The 20,435-nt window shown below is 62.7% G+C and overlaps 1 protein-coding gene across 1 annotated transcript in view; it reads left to right on the forward strand.

Annotated features, from left to right (window-relative positions):
* Positions 1-20,435, forward strand: part of ATP9B (ATPase phospholipid transporting 9B (putative)) — a gene marked incomplete at both ends in the record, with an annotated part of 90,185 nt that overhangs the window by 45,083 nt on the left and 24,667 nt on the right. Inside the window, 3 exons of the mRNA XM_084252723.1 lie at positions 2,200-2,280; positions 5,642-5,717; positions 7,948-8,024. Of these exons, the coding sequence (XP_084108849.1) occupies positions 2,200-2,280; positions 5,642-5,717; positions 7,948-8,024 (234 nt within the window). The remainder of the gene's footprint in view (positions 1-2,199; positions 2,281-5,641; positions 5,718-7,947; positions 8,025-20,435) is intronic.

Genomic DNA, 20,435 nt, shown 5'->3' on the forward strand with positions numbered 1-20,435 from the left:
ATCCTGTTGAGCTGCACTGCTTAAAATCTGCCCAGTGCGCATAAGGGTCAGCATGAGTTCAGGACCCACCAGAAACTGCCTTTTCTCTCGCTCTCCAGCTGTCTCCTCTGGCTCTCAAGGGATTCCGCGCCCAGCTCACTCAAGACCTTTGGTTTCTTTCTGTCTGTACATCTATGATTTGCTATCTGAGTTTTAGCAGTCCTGATAAAACATTTTTTATATAAACACCATATGGCAAACTGTTTGGCGGCATCCTCGAGGTTTGAGGGTTTCCTGGACACTTGAGATGCAGGGGGCCTTCCACGCGTGGTCACGACGGTGCACTCTCAGCGTGAGGGCTTGCCTGTGAGTGGGCAGAGGCAGGCGGCGTGTCCCAGCCCCTGGGAGCACCGGGAGGAGGCCTAGCCGCCCTGACACGGGCCAGAGACTCGCCCTCCTCGGGCCGGAGGCCTCCCTGCTGTTTCCTGGGCCCAGGCAGCTTTTCCCCCTGCTCTAGGCGGGAGTCTGGCGTGTCCTCTTCTGGGAGCAGTTGCATGTCTCTTCATTCCGCTGTCAGGCACAGCGTGTCAAACGCCGTTCGCACTCTGCTTGGAGGCAGAGTCTGTCTTGAGTCTGGACCCAGCCTTCCCACGCACCCACTGCCTCCGCGGTGCCTGCTCCGCGCCGTGCCGGTGAGCAGGTGTGGAGGCCTGCGGGAGGGCAGGGCCGGCGCACGTCCTGGACTCAGGACCAGGGCACTGCGCCCCTGACTCTCCACGGCAGGCTCCGGCGTCCTCTCAGCTCGTGACATGTCTCCCCTCTAGTAAAGACATGGTTAAACTTATTTGTTACATCTGTTCGGCTTTCTGGAAGCTGGTTGAAAATTCTTTAATTTTTTTTTTTTTCTTTTATAGAGGCATGTTTTGTTTTTTGTTTTTTTTTAATTTATTTACTTGTTTGTTCGTTTTTCGTTTATACAAGCACTGGGTACAGTCAGAAGCGCGGGAGGGTGAGGGAATTCACCAGAGCCAGAGCGGGGAGCAGAGCAGGCAGAAGGACCGAAGGACACTGCTGAGGGGAGCAGCGGGCGGCAGGAGAGGTCTGCGCGCCATGCGGGACCCTCCTCCGGTGGCCGGGGAGCAGCCGGGGATCGAACCGGCGCTGCAGAGGCTGCGGGCAGCTTCGCAACCCAGCGCTCAACCGCTGCGCCACCGGGGAGGCCCTGGTTGAAAATTCTTAAAAATCAACTGCAATATCAGGAAGTAACACTTTTAAAACGTCACCTTACAGAGCTCCCGTCCGTGGCTACAACTCACCCAGTGCCCCCAGGTCCACGTGAATCAAATTGAAGGATGCCGGGCTCGTTCCGCGCAGCCCAGATGTGGCCACTCCCTGACCTTCCCTGGGAGGCTTGCGCCCTGCGTCATGCCCGGCGCTTCCTGTCCACGCGCTGAGTGTTGTTTCCACGTTAGACAAGCGCTGGTGGCCGCGGGGTCAGGCTGCCACGTGGGCCGCCAGCCAGAGCCTCGCGCAGGCAGCGCCTTGCACATCTGGACAGACTCAGGGCTTTTTGTCGCTGTGGGTTCTTTGTGATCTCCTGGCAGAACAGGGGTGCTCCATTGAAAAAGCGGGATTTGTCATAAACGCATTTACGTAACGCAGCTGCTGTTATTTTAATAAAGTTACGTCGCGTTTTAGGGCGGAGGAAGACCTCTGCCCTCACCCGCCCCGCACAGCGCTCTCGCCGGGCTTCCTGGCCCCATGCCGCCTCGTGAGCGTGGGCGCTGGGAGCTGCGTGCTCGCGGTGTGGGGAGGCGGTCGGCACAGCCACAGCGCCTGGGCAGCTGCTGGGGCGCACCGCATCCCAAGTCGTCTTCGCCATGTAGGGGGCTGGCACATCACATAAGTCCCACGAAGGCTTGTTGCTCCTAGCCCCTGGGCCTGCTCTCGCGCGTCCTCAGATGGCCTGGACAGCCTGCCGGTGGCCTGGCCTGGGCACACCCATGGGCAGCAGCCTGCAGGCCCCCGCTGACAGCCACCCTCCACTGCGGGCAGGTCTCCTCCGGGGTCGGGTCCGAGTTGGCGCACGGTGGGGAGTTGGCGGCACTTCGGAGGATGACCTTTCTTTCACTGGAGTTTGTTATTTGCCAGTTGACATTGACTAGTAATCGAAAATTCTCTTGGTTTGAACATGGCTCACTCCAGTGTTCTGTGTTCCAGGACCTCTTTTCTATCAGCGCCTATGTTTATGCCCAGAAGCCACAACTGGATATCCATAGCTTCGAAGGCACGTTTACCAGGGTAAGCTCAATCTTTTGTTAAATACAAATATATTCATTGTGTATATGTTAAAAATAGCAAACTTTATTTTGAAAGAGTAATTAAGGCATCATTTGAGTAATTAAGGCATCATTTGGAAGCGCGTCTGCGGGAGCACAGCAGGTGCGGAGCCCGCCACTACGGCGTGACACCCAGGACGTCAGCGAGCTGGCCCAGGCCGGGGGCGGCCCCGCCTCGTCTGTCTGTCTCCCGAGGGTGCGTGGGCTTGCATAGGGCACTCCCAGCCTCACCGCGGAGGCCAGGCCCAGCCCCGGGCCCTCATCAGAGATCTGGAGGAGCAAGCGTCTCCTCTGTTCCCACGCATGGTCCTCATGAGGCGCCCCCTGCGTGCACCACCCTGGCCACCTCACCCTGTGACCCTGGAGGGCGCTCGGCCGAGCCGAGCCCTTGGAGTCTGTGCTGGCTCTTTGTGTCAGGGTTGCCTTGCTTCTCCTGCTGAGCGCGGGGGCGTGCGGGCGAGGCCAGTGAGCAGCGCGGCCTGGGGTGGCCGGTGCGTGTGGCCTGTCACATTGGCGTGGGAGGGCACCGGGCTGGTCCTGATGGTCTTGTCAGAAGAAGGAGAAGCCGTTGTGGGCTCAGCTAGCGAGGACATCGTGATGGTGATCGCAGGAGTCTGCCGCTTCCTGGTCCCTGCAGGCCACGACAGCCACCTCAGTGGTCTGTGCTGCGCAGCCTCACACCTGGAGGCCAGCGGGGCGAGCACCGGGCCCAGCTCCCCAACCGGGGGCAGCCAGGAGGGCGGTGGCGGTGGTCCTCACAGCTGGACCCTCGTTCTTGGCTCTCCCGGGGTGAAAGTTGATGAGGCGCACCTGGTGGGGAGCCGCGCTCCCGGGGCTGGCGCTGCAGCGTTCTGGAAGGAAGCCTAGTAGTGACTTGGCCCTGCTGGTGCAGGCGCCGCGGCCCTGGCTGACCAGGAGGAAGGATCAGTGTGGCCTCCTCCTCGGCCTGTGGAGGGCCTCCCACCGATGGCCCCCGGGGGCAGGCGGCTTGGCCATGGTGTCTCCACGGAGGGCGGCTCCTCTGCCCATCCTTGGGCCGGGACCTACGACCTGTCGGGGCAGCGGCTGCAGAGATGAAGTGAGAAGTGGGCTCAGGGCTGCAGAGCCTGAGGTCCGCGTGCGGCCTTCAGAGCCCCGGATTCCACCACTCCTGCCTCTGCTGCCGGCGGCCGGGCCCTCGGGTGTCTTTCCGCACTGCGGAACGCGTGTGTTTTCATTGTCTTTGATAAGGTGGAAATTGTCTACACTTGTCACAGCTCCTTCCCGTAGCGAGTGCTTGGTGAACATTCGATGTTTCTCGTTCCTTGTTTTGGTCTGACGTGTGTCGTCTGGCACCAGCGTTTCCACGGCTGCGCTCCCTGACTGCGGGGGCATCTGCTCCCGTCCTGCCCCTCCCGTCTGCTGCGTCTTTAAATCTAAGCCGAACCTCGGTATCGTGTGTCTCGAGCAACTTTGCCAGTCTTTGTCTTTAGCTGGCGATTTTAAGCCGTTCACAGTAACCGTCAGCTCTGATCAGGAGGTGCTTCCTTCTGTCGTTCTGCTCCGCTCCACGTGCCTGTGCAGCCTGTGAGCCGCCGTCTCCGGCGTCCCTGGCTTCTGCTGTGCCTACTTGCGCTTTGCTAGTGAATGTTTAAATTCTTTCCTCATTTCTTGGTGTGTATGTTTCATAGCTATTTGTGCGTGTGTGGTTGACGTGGGGCTTACTTGCCACATCCTGAAGTTATAACGCTCTAGTCTGAATTTCCTCCAGTTTCAGTCCAGTAACGTGGACCAGCGGCTCTTCTCCAGCCCCGCGCCCGCCCTTGTAGTCGTAGACAGCCGGGAGCTGCGTTTCTGCATCCTCTGTGCCTTAAGACGCAAACTGGTGGTTCTTTTAAGTGCATGAACCACTTAAATGTACGCAGAAAACAGGGTTTGGAGCTGCAAACCAAATTTAAAACGATACCACATTTTAGAGCAACGACATGAATTTCTGTCACGACGTGTCCTCGTCTTCGGTCACGCGGGCGCCCCTGGGCTCTGAGCCTCGCGGCTGGCCTGCGGCTCCTGTTTCTCTCGGCGACGTCTTGACTTCTCTTTTTTTTGAGGGATACTTCTGCCGGATGCAGGTTTGGAGGGGCCGGTCTTCTCCCCGCTGCCCGCCGCCGCCCTCGGGTGTGGCGAGGCTGAGGGCCCTTCCCCGGGGTGAATGCTTCTCTCTCCTGGGAGACTCCTGAGACGCGCCTCTGCCGGGTCTGCGCCGCGGCCTGCCTGTCGTCGCGTCTGGGGCCGCCGCCCGCCTGCTCGCCGCCGCCCAGCTCCGCGTCTGGGGCGTTCACCCCTCGTTCCCACGGCCTCGGGCCTCGCTCCTGCTCCTCGGCTTTGCTCTCTCGGACGCGGTTGTTTCTGTCACTTCGACTCCGGTCCTCTGGGCTTCCTGCCTGCGCGAGGCCCCTCTGCGGGCGCCAGCGGGCTGGTCCCCCCCCCCTCCCCCCCCCCCCCCCCCCCCGCTCTGGGGTCCTCTGCCCCTGCGCCGGGCTCCTGCTCTGCAGCGGAGTCTGCCTTGTCCACAGGCCTCTTGTTCGGGGCCTTCCCCGCATCCTCCGAGCACCTGTGAGGTTTTGCCGTCAAGTCTTTGGCCACCCCGCTGCCGGGCTTTCTTCCTGACTGCGGGAGTGGGTCGTGTTCTTCTGGCTCCTCGTCGCCCTCTGACTTGTCGTCGAGCACCAGACGTTTAAGTAAAATAATTTGCTAAGTCTCCTCTTCCCTTGGGGTCTGCTAGGTTTGGTCCTTTGATGCGCTCTTTGCTCTTCTGCCTCCTGCAGCCTGTGTCTGTGCTGAAGCCCCGCTGCGGGCTGAGCCGGGTCTTCTCGGTCTCTCCTGGGCCCCGGCCCACGTGATCACGACGCCCTCGTCTCTGATGCTAGAGGTGGCAGTGCAGCCCCCCCGCCCCCTGGATCTGGGGGACAGGCTCCCTCTTGCCTGCAGCCCAGGAGCTCCCCCAGGATCCGGTGCGCCGCTGCTGCCCTGCACGGGGTGGGCCAGGCCGCTCCTGAGGGGGAGCAGAGCTGGCCCCCAGGGCAGGGTTCCCCGGGGAAGCAGGGCCCTGGGGTGCAGACTAGCCCGGCGGGCAGGCAGGTGGGCGGGGTCCGGGGAGGGCCCTGGCGACCCCGCTGCCGCATCCCCAGGCTCCTGCTCGCTGTCTGCAGCGTCCCTTCCCGCCCTCTGCCTCTCACTGCCCCCAGCTGGCCCCCTGCCAGGCGCGTTCCTGCCACTGTGGGCACCTTCAGTACACGTGATCAGAGCTGCTCATTTGCCCGGTTTTTCTCTGTCTCCCTGAACAGGAGGACAGCGACCCGCCCGTGCACGAGTCTCTCGGCGTCGAGAACACACTCTGGGCAAGCACCGTGGTCGCCTCAGGTGAGGACTGGGCCCTGCTCCGGGCGGGCTCCCTCGGGGACGCTCTGTGTGCCCACAGCCTCGGGTCCAGCCACACAGGCCCCTGCCATGTCAGCATGACCCCTGGCGCCCAGTGGCTTCTGGGAGAGGACAAGCAGGCGCCGCGGGGAGGCAGACGTATGGCCCAGGTCTCCTTTCCTCATGCTGGGTGACATGACCGACGTCGTCCCCGGCACACGGCTACGCGCCTTCTTCATGGGGGAGCAGAATCCATCCAGAGGTTCCTCTTCCTCGTGGGCTGCTCTCCCAGAGACGGCGCCAGGGCGGACTCCCGCGCGTCCCGCGCCTGCCCTGTCCCTCCTGGACTACAGGGCCTTGATGGCCGCGCCAGCCGCCTGCCCCTTCCTGCCGGGAGAGCTCAGAGCCAGCAGGACGGCAGGAGCGGTGGGTGGCTCTGCGGGCCCCGCCCCGAGGCGGTCGTTTCTGTGACATCCTGCATCGCTGGCTCTTGTCATTCGTGTCAACACTGGTGACTGGCCTTTATTTCAAAGCCTCCCCGAGGCCGCAGCCCTGCCGTCTGAGGCCCCGAAGCGCTGCGCTGTGGAGCGTGAGTGGCCGCGGGTTTCCAGGACTGGCCGAGGAGTCTTGTCTCTCTCCAGACGGATGCCGAGTCAGTCTGCCCACGCCCGTGGCCGGAGCCCGGTCTCCAGCAGCTGTGGGCGGGCGCCCCGCGCGTTGTCCCTCGCCGGCGGCCCTCATCGGCCGCGCAGGGCAGGGCAGGGGCCGGGCTGACGGGTCTCGCCGTTCCGTCTCCCCCACGACCTTTGACCTTGGCCCCACCTACCCGGGGCCGGGCTCCTCGTCGAACCCGCGCACTGGTTAGTGCCGCCCTCTGTCCGGGAGGGCAAGTTGTCCGCGTGCCTCTCCGACCGACTCTGGTCACTCAGGCGGTCCAGGGCGCGGCGGACTCCAGAGGCACCTCTCCCGTGGCGAGCCCGGTGGCGCGGGGGCCTGGCCTGTGGCCCGCGAGGGGGCACTCCTGCTCGCCCCCCGGAAGTGTCGCGGGGACGTCCGCGGGGTCAGATCCGAGCAGGACGTCCGCAGGGTCTCTGGATCCTAGGACGGTGGAGCTTTCTAGCCAGATTAATTTTTGAGCCTTCTCTGAGACGCTGTTGTTCTGCTAATATTAAAAGTAAATTATTGTTTCAGTTTCTCTTGCTCTGTTTCTGCTCGTGTAACAGTAGTGTCTGATCTGCTTTCATCAGACTTAATTGGCAAAATTGGAAAAAATTACCGCTCAGGTCAGACGTAGCATTTGCTGCGCCGACAGGATGTGCGGCTGTGGGAAGCGCCACCATGCTGTCAGCGGCACGTGTCTTCCTGTGTCCCCGGGGCAGGCGTGACGTCGGGAAGGCGGCAGCGCAGAGCAGAGGGGCTGGAGCTCGAGCAGCCTCTCCCTGAGCACCCTGGGGGGCGGCTGTCCCCACCCCGGCCCCCACGGGTCCTGACGGGCCCAGTTGCGCCCAGTTGCCCCCAGTTTGCCGCAGGGTGGCCTAGGCCACGTCCAGCTCTGCAGGGCCTGAGTTTCGGGCACGTGCGGGAAGCTTCGTCTTCCTTCCTGTGCCCCTGCCGCCCCAGACACCGGCCAGCGGGATTGAAGTGGGCGTGGCTGCAGCTCTGGAAAGGCCCGCCTGGCCTTGGGCCCACTCTGGAGAGGGACGACCAGGAGCCTTGCGGCCTGGGGTGCCCCTGATGCTTCATTATATTTTTACGTCAAGTTGGACAGACCAAGAAATGATCGTTTCTTCCTGGCTGCGCTGTCAGGAGTCTAAAGAGATGAGTCGCGTCCAAATTTAAAATCTCGTGGGTCTCGACGGTGCCCGTCTCAGTGTGGCCTGTCAGCAGGCCCCGTGCCCCGGCTCCGGGTGAGGAGCCCCGCGCGGCCCAGCGGGCGTGCAAGACGCCTCCAGACAGCCGCGGGCTGGGCCATGGCGCCGTCGCGTCTCCATGAGACGCACGTGGACGTGTGGCTGCGTCTTCTCGTGCGGCGTGGTCCTGAGGAAGCCGTGCGACGGTCTCCACGGGTGTCTCAGAAGTGGAGGTTAAACTTTGTTGGACTGACCAACGAAGTGTGATGTCAGATGAATTTATGTGACACTAACTTGTATAATACGCTGTCATCAAAGTAATGCAAAGTGTTATCTGCTTGCCTTTGAAGTATCTCTTTAAGGACCACTTTCGTGTTTTGCAGGTACTGTAATAGGTGTTGTCATTTATACTGGAAAAGAGACTCGAAGTGTAATGAACACATCCAATCCCAAAAACAAGGTAGGCTAGACGGGGGGCTGGCTGCCTTGACTCCTCCCCCCCGCAGGACGGTGTGGCCTGAGCGGCCGGGCGCGGCCCCGTGCGTCACAGCAGCAAATCCTCGGGGCGTGGGGTACGGCGCCCAGTGCTGGACGACAGCAGCCTGAAGTTCTTTTTTTTTTTTTTTTTTTAAGGATCTATTTATTTATGCACACAAGAGCTGGGGTGCAGGCCAGTGGTGTGGGGGCGGGGGGTGAGAGGATTCAGCAGAGACAGAGCAGGGAGCAGAACAGGTGGATCCACTGAGACACCTGCTGAGGGGAGCAGTGGGGGACAGGCGAGGTCTGCTGCGCCCTGTGGTCACCTCCCTGGCCGGGGATGGACTCGTGCTGCAGAGGCTGCGGACAGCTTCATGGTGCTGTGCTAAACCCCTCGCACCACCAGGGAGGCCCCAGCCTGGAAATTCTTTTCCCGATTAACCCGGGGTTCGTACGTCTCTTACATTTTCGTTGTTGCACATGTAACTTGTCCCTAATATGACGGTCGATTGTGGGTCTGTTCAATATATTTATCTTGCAATCTGCCCTCTTCATCTTGCTGGTTCAGTTTTAAAATAAAGGTGTCGGCGCTAACCGTTTACAGTATTTGATTTGATAGCGTTGTGCTGCCAAACGCCTTTCACATAGGAGGTTTGTTTTAGGTAAAGCGTATTGAAAAGCCGACTCGAGCTGTAAGGACCGCTTGCTTGCGTTCCCGAGTGCAGCGTGTTCCTGTTCTGTTTCTGCGGTTGGTCTCTATGCACTCGACGTGCGCGGCAGGTCACAGCGGGGGCAGTGTGCCCGTGGAAGCTGCCTCTGGCGAATCGTCCCCGCTGCGCTGAGGGCCGGCCGGGGCTCCTGGGCGCGGACTCGCCTCACCACTCTGGGTGCTGCTGCGACGGAGGGTGGGCCGGCCGGGCACGCGGGCCTGCCTGGGGGGAGCTTCTGGGAAACTTGGTCTTTTGCAGGGAATTTCACCATAAAACAATGGGAGTGAAATAGTTCTGTGAGGTTTTTTTTAGGATGAGTTTTTTTTTTTTTAGCTGAGTGCCGTCACAAAAGCTAGCGGGGAGACGTAGCTGTCGGGACTTGGGCGACTGCGGCCACGCGTGCCAAGCAGCGTCCTGTCCCCACGCCCTGTCCCCGCGGCCCCCGCATCAGGGCGGCCTCCACTCGAGCCGCGGGGCTCCCAGGGGACACGTGCGCTGGCAGTGGGTGGACAGAGCCGCACGCGTGTCCGTGTGTTCTGGGAAGCATGTGGCGCCGGCGGCAGGCCAGGCTTAGTGCGCAGGCGGTCGCAGGGCCTTGTCCCGACTCGCTGCGCTTCACGCGTCTGCTGGCGTCTGAGGAGCGTCCGCGGTGGTGCACACCCGCCCATCACGACTCCTCCCAGGGCTCCCTGCCACTGTCCTTGCGGCTCCCTCGCGTGCGTCCCCCGGGCGCCATCCCGGGCCCACAGCTATGCGCGCTGCCCCAGGCTGGCTGCAGTTGGGCCGGCGCGTCCCAAGCAGAGGCCCTGTCTGCTGCCATCGTGCCAAGTGCATGCGGTGTGAAGGGGCGCTCGCTCCCAGCCCCCCGTTGCAGGCGCCCCCCCACCGCTGGCGTTGCCCACTCAGTGTGCCCCCCTTTCCCCTCCCCTCCCCCTCAAGTGTCCCAGGACGGCTACCCCAGAGTCTGCCCTCACTCCTGGGCGGCCCCGGGGCCCATCGCTCTGGCCACGCCTTCCTGGGGTTCCTGCCACGTCCAGAGGCGCTGCCTTCCCACCAGGGCACAGCAGGGGCAGCTCCACAAGGCCACGTGGGAGGGCAACCCCTCGAGACCGGCTTGGTGTGCAGCTCCCACCTCGCTGGCGGCATCGAATCTGAGTGTTAAATGCCAGTTTATGGGATAAGGCCGGGGGTGCCCCAGCCACGACGGTGGAAACCCACGGGATTCACCACGGGAAGTGCCGGAGCCTGCTGACTGGAAAGACTCTGAACTTGCCCCATGGAGGGGGCGACGGGTCACTGCTCCCCGCTGTGGACACCGCTGTCCGCGGCTGCCTCGCGCTCCTGTCCCGCGCGAACAGACGCTTCGGGTTTCAGGGCGGCGAGTGGGAACAAAAGTGACCTTCGATCAAAAAAAGTCAGAGCTCCTTCTCGCACGTCTGCGTGCCCAGCGAGGCCAGCCTGTCCCATCGCCTCTGAGCTGCCCAGTGCGTGGGGACGCACCCTGGGCTCAGGCCACATGGGCACGCCTGTCCCCGCCCCCCGGGGGCCTTCCCGAAAGGCGCTTCCGCGGCTCCTGTGGGCGCTGCCTGCCCGAGGCCGCGACCAGCGCGGCCCGCAGCCCTGCCACGCCCAAGGGAGCAGAGGTGCCGTGGCCCTGCCTGAGCTGGGCAGAGCTGAGGTCGACACCAGGCAGCAGGGCACTGGCACCGCCAAGGACCGGCCACCGCCCGAGCTCTCACCCGCGCTTGGCTCTAGGGCGCTTGGCTCGGAGAGCAGCAGTGCGTTTATCTAACACGCCAGGGAGACAGGGTCAGTGAGGCCGGTTCCCTCACCCCAGGCAGTGTCCAGTGTTGTGAAGTAAGCAAAAGGCTCCGAGACAGCGTCTCCCACCACGGAGGGCCCGGGGCACGCAGCAGCCAGACCTCCGGGGGAGCCGCCAAGACGCCCCGCGCAGCACCGACGAGGGCCCAGGGCAGCCGCCCCGCGCAGCCCAGCGAGGCCCGCCGGCCTCCCCCCACGGGGACGGCAGCAGAACCGCTCGGTTCCGGCCCTCGGCCATCCGCACAGCCTCCGACTTGATTCTCCTCTGCGGTGGCTACCGGAGGCCTCTCCGCGTCCTGTGGATCCCACAGCCTCTGGGAGGACACACGGTGGGGCGGGAGTGGCCACCGCCACCATCGCTGGATCCCCGAGAACGCTGGGCCCAGGGCTGCCCCTGCCGCAGCCTCCCTGCCCGCCCGTGCTGTGTCCGCACCTCCTGGGGCTCCCTCGTCCCTGACCCTCCAGGGGCGCCCCTGTGGCAGCTGCTGGCCTCGGCCCAGGCGCAAAGCGCTTCTGCCTAGTGAGTGCCGCTCCTTCCAGCCTGCGGACGGGCGACAGGCTGTTTGTGAAATGGCCGAAAGCTCCTGGGCCAGAAGCAGCGCCGCTGGAGGAAAGGATGGAGGAGAGTTGCTGAGGTCGCGGACTAGACGCAGGAAGCTGCCGTTTGAGACGGTCCCGGGGCGGGTTGACTGGGGTCCGGCCTAGCGGCATCTGGGCGCACGAGCACCCCGCACCCTTGTCCCCCACTCATGAGCCCCCCACGGGGCTGCAGGGGAGCCGAGCCGCCCCTCCCCACGCCGGCCGCTGTCCTGCGCCTCAGCAGACGGTTCGGAGAACGCAGCTGCTCGCTCCGCTCCGCCCCCTTCCTCTCTTTAGATTGGCCAGTTCTGCTTCTCCTCTTCGTTTTGACCATTTTGTTCTTCTCTAAGTGCCTTTCAAAGGAATCTTCGGACAGAACAGTGAGGAGAAAAGCAGGGCCGCCCCACCCGAAGCCACTGCTTCTCCGTGGCCTTGCCCACACCGCCCGCAGGCCCTTGTGGAGCCGTGGCCCAGACCCGCCCAGCTGCGCCCGAGCACTGCCCGCTGCACCACGCCAGAGGGGACCCTCGGGGCCAGGCTCCTGTGGGGTGCTCCTTGTGACCCCGCAGCCCAGCTCTGCACCAGCAAGTCGGGGCTGGAGCTGCAGCCAGCGGGGCAGAAGCCCCGTCGGCTCTTCCACCGTGGCCTTGAGGGGGGTCCTGAAGTCTCACCTGATAACCTTCCCGGTGAGAACACGCAGCCAGCGGCCACGCAGGGGCCCTCGGGCCTTGTCCCTGCACGCGGGCTGAGGACGGGCCGTCTGCTCCGTCAGAAGAACAATCATAGGCAAGAGCACACCTTGGAGCCCGCGGCAGGGCTGGCGTGCCCGCGGGGCGAGGCCCATAGTGTGAGGTTTTTGTGTTAAAACTTTGAACAAACCAAAAGTTCTGTTACTAAGCAATCACTTTATAATAATATTTGGTGAAAGTTTAAATTATACGGAGTGCAACTTGCATAATGGACTGCTTTATAAAACCTAGCTTGAGACATATTTAATAAGATGATACTTGATTACATTTAAGAGGGAAAAAATTCCCGCAGAAGGTTAAGAAAAATCGATTGTGACAGGTTGCCATTTTCACGCCATTCATAATAATAAGTTGCTCAGAGCAGGAGCATCAAGGCTGAGATGATAATACAAATTGCCTCAGGCAGTTATTGTCCCCGGGGCATATTGATTTGTGTTTCTAATAAAAAGATGCTTTCAGACGTCTCGCTGACAGACAGACGGGGGAGGCGCCATTATGTGCATTAGCGCGGCAGAGCCGCGGCCGCGCAGACAATGGGGCCGGGCCCGGCGGTGGCCGCGCAGGTGGGAGCGCCAGGGCCGTGTGGGGCTCGCCTCCGTGTCTGCACACAGGACATGCGTCTCGCTCACGCGAAGGCGCCGCGGCAGAGCAGCCGTTCTCGTCCTGCCGCGGCCCCTCCGTCTTTTCAGTGGCTGCTGCGTGGGCACCGAAGAGTTTCAGGTTTCAAGACTTGTTTAAAACTGTGCGGTGCTCCTCACGGGAGAGCCGGCCCTGGGCGCCGGCGCCACAGCCCCCGCGGGTGGAGGCTCGCTCTGCGTGGCCCGCTAATTTCATCATGTTTTTTTTCTAAATTTGTTTTCTAACATTGTCATTCATTTTTGTCCAGTCAAGGGATTCTCCCTCAGGCGAGGCCCTGGCGCTCCCCCCCACCCGCCCACAGACCACCGTGTTTCAGAGCCCACAGGAGACGGCTGAGGAGAGGGGCGAGGCCCCTCGGCCGCCCCAGCACCCCCAGTAGAAGCCGTGTGAGCCCAGACACACCTGCAGCTCCGGGACGCGGGAAGGCCAGACGCTCAGTGGGACGAGGCGGTCCTGGTGATGGCGCCCCTTGGAGCCGGGGCTGGCCTGGGCCGGGTCAGCGCCCTGACAGGGCAGGGCTCCTGTGTCTGCGCTTGGCGGGCACGTGAGGGAGGACTCTGGCGGCTTGTCGCGTCGTGAGAGAGAGAACCCTGGTCGTGAGCCGGTTCTGAGCCAGACTCTTCACGTCAGACTCCTGACAGAACAGCGCCAGCAGCAAACACCCAGGAGTGGCCACAGCGCCCGCAGGTGGCAGGTGGGCAGCAGGGAACCCCGGGGCCCTCGGGCTTTTCCAGGCCTTCGGCGATCTCCCTGCACCTAGTGTTGAGAGGCCTCGTAGCCCCGGCGGGTCTCGCTCTTTCCGGGCTCTCAGGCGTCTCTCCTGGGCCCGCCGCTGGCCCTGCTCTGCTGCGGCCTCTGTCCTCAGCTGCCGCCTTACATGCTCCGTCTCCTGGCTTGGGGGCCCTTGCGCCCCACACCACACCTAGGCGCTGCCATCGGCCACGTGTGGCCCTCAGGTGTCACTCCTCGATGCTCACAAGCGGTGCAGGAAGATCCTTACAAGCCTGAAAAGGCCCCCGAGGGCTCCAGGACTCCTTGTGCCCATCTGCCCGGGCCTGCTGGCGCCGTGCCCGGGTCATCGCCCTGTCAGCTGGGGATCGTCTTTCCAAAGCCTTGAAGCTCCGTCGTGCCAGCGTGAGCTTCCCCTCCACTGAGCTGCTAGCGGCCTGGCCCTCTGCAGCAGTCACCACGCCCGGTGGCAGCCTGGCTTTGAACCCGCACCTCGTGCCTTCAGAACCAGCGCTCTGAGGGGCCCTGGAGCAGAAAGACGCCCTCTGGGCTCCCCTGGAGTCAGCCCAAGCACACGGGCCTCGCGCCCTGGCCCCCTTCTCACTGCAGTGCGAGTGGGCACGCTGCCGCTGCGTTTCTCAGCAGCGCTTCCAAGAGGCAGGCGGGGTTTTGAAGGAACTGGGACATCTCCATGAGGGTGGTGGCCGCCGCCGCGACCGGACCCTCCCGCCACACAGCGGCAGTGGACGGTGGCTGCATGTTTGCTGCTTGGTGCTCAGCGATGGGGCCGCGACACCGGGGCGCGGTGCTCTGGTGGGGCCTGCGCCGCTGGCCTCTGCGGCCATTACCCCACGACCTTGACCGTGTCCTGCGGGAGGCGCTGGGGGGTGGGCGTGGCCCAGGGGCATGCGCCCGCTGCTGAGGTGCCACCTGGGGCGTGGGTGAGCACACCGGAGCCTGGGCAGGGCCTGACTGCAGAAGAGGCAGCAGAAGCGCGGACACCAGAGGGAGCCCGAGAGGAGGCTCCTGAGGGGCCAGGGCGCCGCTGCCTGCCCAGCCCCGGCCGCGCCCTGGGTCCCTGAGAGCAGCACAGTCGGTCAGACCCGCCTTCCCGCCGGGCCTGTGCCGCCCACGCAGTGACCTGGCCCGGGCTCCTACGGGGGGCGGGGGGCTGTTCGTTACCCCAGGCTGGCCCGTGGGCCCCGCGGGGGGAGGGGGGCGCAGAGCCCCAGGCCAGGGCCGGCTCTAGCCGCGGGACGGGACGCCGCTCGTGTGGGACACAATTTAGAGAAGGATTTATTTTGTTTTGGTTGGATATTTAGTCATTCAAGCAACAATTTTGTTAACTTAAAGTCAATAGTTTGTTTTTTTATTACAATTACAAAAATGTTCCATAGCCTTGAGATACAGGCACGGTCTGGAGTGCACGATGTAGAGAGCAGAATTCTCCTAATGGATCGATTTAAGATGTTTTTAATTCCAAACAATATAAAGAAAAATGACTACTCCCGAGGCTTAATTTCGGGCTGAGACGATGCGTTGGCCCCGTTCTTCAGCTCAGCACGGCCTGGCCGCCTGGTGGCCAGTCGGCTCCGGCGTGGCGCTGGGTCAGGGACGTCAGGTCAGCCTCAGCCCAGACACACCCTCACCAGGGCTCTCCGGGCAGAGAATCCGCAGTTTCAGTGTAATCCCTGGTGCTGACTGACCGGAGCCAGCGATGGCGTGAGTGCTCGGCCGTGAGAGGGGCCGCTGCTCGGTTCCACGTAACCCCGGACGCCGCAGGGCGCCTGTGGGGGGCGGGGGGGGGGCGGGTCTGCCCGCTTCTCCCAGAGCCAGCAGCACGCTGGAGGAGAGGGGCTCAGAGCTGGACCCACCGCGCGTGCAGCTCACCTGAGGGGCCGTTCTGTGTGGCCCGGCGGCCAGTTTTGCCCGAGCCGCTGGTGGCTGAGGACACACGCCAGGCCCCGCTCACGGCCTGCAGGGTGACCTGGGCCAGCGCTTCAGGCAGGTTCCCGCAGAGCCGGACCTGGCCGTCCAGAAAGCCTTTTGCTGCGCAGCCGAGTCTGCTGGGGTTGAAGAGGCTGATGCGCACGTGCCGGGGGCAGGCGGCAAGGTAGCCGGGCGGGGCGTGGCAGCGTGGGCCCGCAGCTGGGGTGTTCTAGGCGGGTGGCTTCTGAGATGCTTGGCCAAGCCCAGACGTCACCCGCCCTGTCCCGCTCCCCGTGAATCTGCCAGCGGAGCCGGCCGTGGGCCTGGCCCGGCCGTGGCCCCGAGCCCATCTTGGCGCCTCCCTTGCCCTCTGGGGCCTGGGGAGTGTGTGGGATGGGGTGCCCAAGCTCCTGGCCGGGAGGGCCTGTGGGGCCTCAGTGGGGTGTCCTGCGCAGCAGCGGGGCCTCGCCTGCAGCCCGTGGGCTTGGGTGGGAAAGTCAGTAGGAAACAAGTCCAGGCGGCCCCCGGTCAGGGGGGACACGTGCGTGTCATCAGGTGTGTCCTCACCGGGGCTGTCTGCCCGCGCCTCTCAGGCAGGCCCAGGTGTGCCCAGATGTGCCCAGATGTGCTGGCCTCCTCAGAGCCAGAGAGATCCAGGGAGGTGCCGGCCGCCCCGACCCCCTGTCTCCAGCTCCGGGTGGGTCTGCATCTGGGACTGAAGCCCAGAGAGCTATTTAAGGACGCGCCCAAGTAAACGCTGGCACGTCTGGCAGACCCGCTGGGGCACCGACAGGCGCTCACGCACAGGCACCCACCACGCACCCACGGGCGCTCGTGTGCATGGGCACCCACCGGGCACCCACTGGCGCTCGTGTGCACAGGCACCCAGAGGCGCTCATGTGCAGGCACCCACCCACCGGGGCACCCAGAGGCGCGCGCCGGTCTCCCGCGGCCGAGCTGGCAGGAGCAGGCGTGCTGAGCTCCTGGAGCCTCGCGGCGGTGACAGGAAGATGGGATGGTGTGTTGCAGCGCCTTAAAATAGTCTTGTAAGAATTAATTCGTTTGAATTCTAGTCATTATGGTGCCATTTGCCACCATTACGGCATCCTTATTTTGAAAGGAAATTGAAGAAAAATGAGCTTACCTGCAGTGTGTCATTGTTTAAGAGGAATCTGATGACCAGGGCTCCGTTCACGCGTTTCACTTCAGTTTCTTTCATCATTAATATTTTCCTCGTAGGATCTTCCGCGGGAGCACGCCTCCGAGCGCGCGGCCTTCGTGGCCAAGGGCGGTTTGCCGTCCATTAAATACCCGCCCTCGGAGCTGCTGGAGGGCAGTCGCCAGAAGCGGGGTCTCCGACACCTGGGGCTCCCTCCCCACGGCCCGACCCGGGGGCAGCTGGGGGCAGAGGCCGGCGGGCGCCCCTCCCGCTCCGGCCCGGCCCTGGCGTCCGTGGGCTGTTTGCGCCCCCTCCGCTCCGCTGTCCTCTTCCTTCCCCAGCGGAGTGAGTTTCATCATGTTTGAATAGAAAACATTTTTATAAATGTCTATAATAAAATCTTCTTTCTAAAGAAGAAAAATTTGGGAAAACAAGGCTTGGCCCGGCTGTAGGCCCCGAGCATTTCGCAGGTGTGTGTGGCTAAGGGCAGGGCAGCAGCCGCGTCTTGCCGGGCGGTGGGGGGTGGCCGGGGAGGCCCAGCCGAGGGGGGCAGCGGGGCCGGCAGGGGTGTGGGCCCCGCCACTGGAGAGTGGGGTCCTGTGGGGAGCTGGCCTCGGGAGGGCGGGCGGGCGGGCGGGCAGCGGCCCGGCACGGTGCGAGGAACGAGCCGAGCCTCTGTCTTGTTCGTCCCAAGCCCGGGGCCTGCGGTCCCACACGGATTGCAGAGGAGGCCCATGGGGCCGGCTTGCAGCCCGGGGATGCTCGGCGCTCACACAGGCTTCACCGCGAGCGTGGTGGGCTCCAGGCCCGCTAGCCTGCCCCTCACCTCGGGCCGTGGGAAGGGCCCTTTCTGCTCAGCCAGGCTCCGTGGGGGGCAGCTGCCCGCGCAGGCCAGGGCCAGGGCCTCCGTGCCGGGGTGGGAACGGCGGGACGCCCAGCGCAGGTGGGGCCCTCGGGCCCTCCACACGGCGCAGGTGGGCGCCGGAGAGACGCGGGCGCAACTATGGCCTCTCGGCAGAAGCTCTTAAAGTGAGCTTGCGTCTTGATGCCGGGGTGTGCGATGGGCCTGTTGAGGTTAGCACTTGCGAAAGCCAAGTGTTTTGTCTGCTTTATGATTTGTTTGAATGGTTCTCGTGCTTAGTAGACTATTTAGGCTGGCAAGATTGCTTCCAGAAGGTTTTACAGAGACTTCTTTATCCTCTTTTGTAAGCCGATAAGCTTTAGTCAGGGCACTAGCCTATAGCACCGCGTTATATTAATGTATTTTACTTGTAATTTAGAGAACAAGAAGAATACCCCGATTTGAAGGCTAAACTGTCCCCTGTGGCACTGGCACAGCTGATAATCGCGAACTCGAAAGATGTGTATATCAAATAGTTTACAAAATGAAGCCAGCTGTGTTTCCCTACATACTGTGGCTTCCTGACATGCATCATTAAACCTTATTAGCTACTTCCTTTTACAAAGATTCTTGTAGTCTTGAACATTGCATATTAACATTTTCTGCCCCTCCAACTGGAAATTATTTGCTTTATTGTAGAGTGTCAACTTGCTCTAGTTTCTGATGCGTTCTAATTGGTACTTTAGAGTATAATCATCGTGAGATACCACGCCATGCATTTCTTTATTTGGAAATTAATACAGACCTTTTCACTTTATCTGTCAATCTGGGCAACTTTTCACACAATTCCCAACTCTTGGGATTGCTTACAAGCCATTAAGTATGAAATGGTTCATAAAATGTCTTTGAAGACAAAGTAACACAAAATTTTTAGGTGGTTTAAAATAGTTACATTTTGCCAAGATACCAGTAATAAACCTTCTAAATAGACAGTTTTAATAATAAAAGGGCAATTAAGCCAGATGAAAAGTTTATTTAACCATATTATGCTTATCATTTGAAATTTTCAGCAGATCTGGTAGATTCCATTTTTCTTAACAAAACAAACCATGAGTTTTGGAGATCAGCGTGGAGTCGGAGGGAGAGGTGCCCCGCCCGACTCCCGGTGCCCCTCCCTCTGCCCTCCTGCCCTTCCTGAGCGCCGGCTGCTGGCCTGCGGGCCACTCAGGCCAGCAGCGCCTGTGCCCACGGGCAGCTGCTCACTTTTCTCAGGATGTCTGCTGCAGGTGTTTCGCGGCAGGCCAGCTCACGGTGTCACGTGTCTTGAGCCCGGCTGCACGCAGGCGGCCTGCGCTTGATCGCCGGGGCCCTGTGTTCAGCCACGTGGAGACCACGGCTCTGCGCCACGGGACCGGGAGTCTGCTGACCGCTCTTGGCTTAAAAGCGCTTCCGAGTGGCGTCATGGAGCGAGGTGCAGGCACCTGGCCGCCGGCCCGGAGAAATGCCCACGCGTTGACACGAGCAGCCACGCCTGCCGAGAGGACGCGTCACCGGCCACGCCACAGCCTTTGTGTCCTGGCAGCCCCTGCACACGGTGCTGGGAGCTGCTGCTGAGACCGGGGGCACCCGAGCCGCCTGCCGGCGAGTCCTCAACTGCTTCCCTCCTGGAGTGCGTCTGTTCAAGCCCCGCGCCGGCCGCTGCCCAGCGTAGGCAGAGCTGGGAGAAGTGTCTGACCGCACGGGAGACTCACCGCGCGCGAGGAACACCCTAGGGCTGGAAATCAGTGTCGGTCACTTGGCTTCCTACCAAAATTGAACCCTTTTCCAAAATGGGAAATAACTACGCAGCGCAAAGGTCTTGCCCTTCCCCGGCCTCCAGCTGCGCTTGTCTGCGCCGACCTGCCCCGCGTGGCCACCGCGCCACGCCATCTTGGGCCAGCGGTCCGAGCCCTCCAGCACAGCTCATACCCTGGGCACTGGGGACCGTCCAGTGATCTCTGGGCCGAGCGGTGTCAGAGGGTGCGAGGCAGCAGCGCGGGGCCTCCCGGACTCCTGGACACGTGGCGGCCGACCAAGGGCTAGTGCTGCCCCTGAAGCGCCCAGTCACTCTGCACAGTGATGGTTCTACACACCCAGGCGTGTGTTTAGGGCGTCGCTGCGTCTTGCGTGCACACATCTGCAGATATTTAAAATCAGGGGCCTCCGCGCCCACGAGGAAATAGGGCTGCGCCGGCGGGGGACCGGGGCGCAGGGCCCCGCAGGCCCGGGAGGCCAGTCTCACTGAGGCTGGTCAGATTTGCAAGCTCCCCGCCAACGCCCTTCTTGTCAACCACCAGTGAGTGCCACTTAGAGCCACCACTGGGGAAGTGCTCCCAGGGCAGAATCCCTGGGAGGCCGGGCACTTGGAAGTGCTCCCCTGGCGCAAGTGTCCCCCGCCTGAGGCTGCGGGACTGTGCCTGCCGGGACAGATACCAAAGCAAACCCCCCCCCCCTTAATTGGCTCAAAGCGAGGCCCAGATGCCCTCCCCCAAATCCATATGTGAGTGAGGTTGGGGTTTCTGGGGTCAGCGGAGAGCTTCGGGGGCGGGCAGTCACTTTAGGCTGGCGGTGGCCGCCCAGGACGGACAGCCGCCCGTGCCGGTGGACAGGAGCAGGCGAGCCAGCGGGCGCGGTGCTTGGGCCCTCCGGGGCTCGGGCTGTGCTGCTGCCTGACTGTGTCCATGTCGTATTTTTTAATTCCTTAAGAGTGTAGAGTTTCAACCGGGAAATCTCCCCTTTAATCAAGCGGGGAGAGTCTGGAGGGCGCCTGGGGCTCCGCGGGACGAGCAAGCAGAGGATGCTCCTTTGTCCAAGGGCACAGCCCGGCGCGGGCCCTGCGTCCCCAGAAACTGCCAGACTGGGGCGAAGCGGCAAGCTCGGGCGCCCTCTGCTGGCCACGCGCGGGAGCTGCTGGAGCTGCGGCCCGAGCCGCGGGGCGGGGGGCGGGGGGGCGGGTGCGCCCCGGCTGTGCAACGTGGTCTCCTGCCGGCAGGGAGCTGTGTGGACGCCTGTGGAGGCAGATCGGAGACCCTGAGTGTCAGGATGTGCCGGGCTTGGGACTGTCCGGGCTGGGTTTTCATTTGTGTGTGTGGAGCGCCACGCGTGTTTCCCAGTAGCTTTGCACGGGGCCTCGTCTCCGGGCGCCCCTCTCGAGCCCTGGCTGCTGTGCGCTCCGTGCCAGGTGGCCGCAGTGAGCCCC

This window comes from Talpa europaea (assembly GCF_964194135.1).
Source record: "Talpa europaea genome assembly, chromosome: 13".
Lineage (NCBI taxonomy): Eukaryota > Metazoa > Chordata > Mammalia > Eulipotyphla > Talpidae > Talpa > Talpa europaea.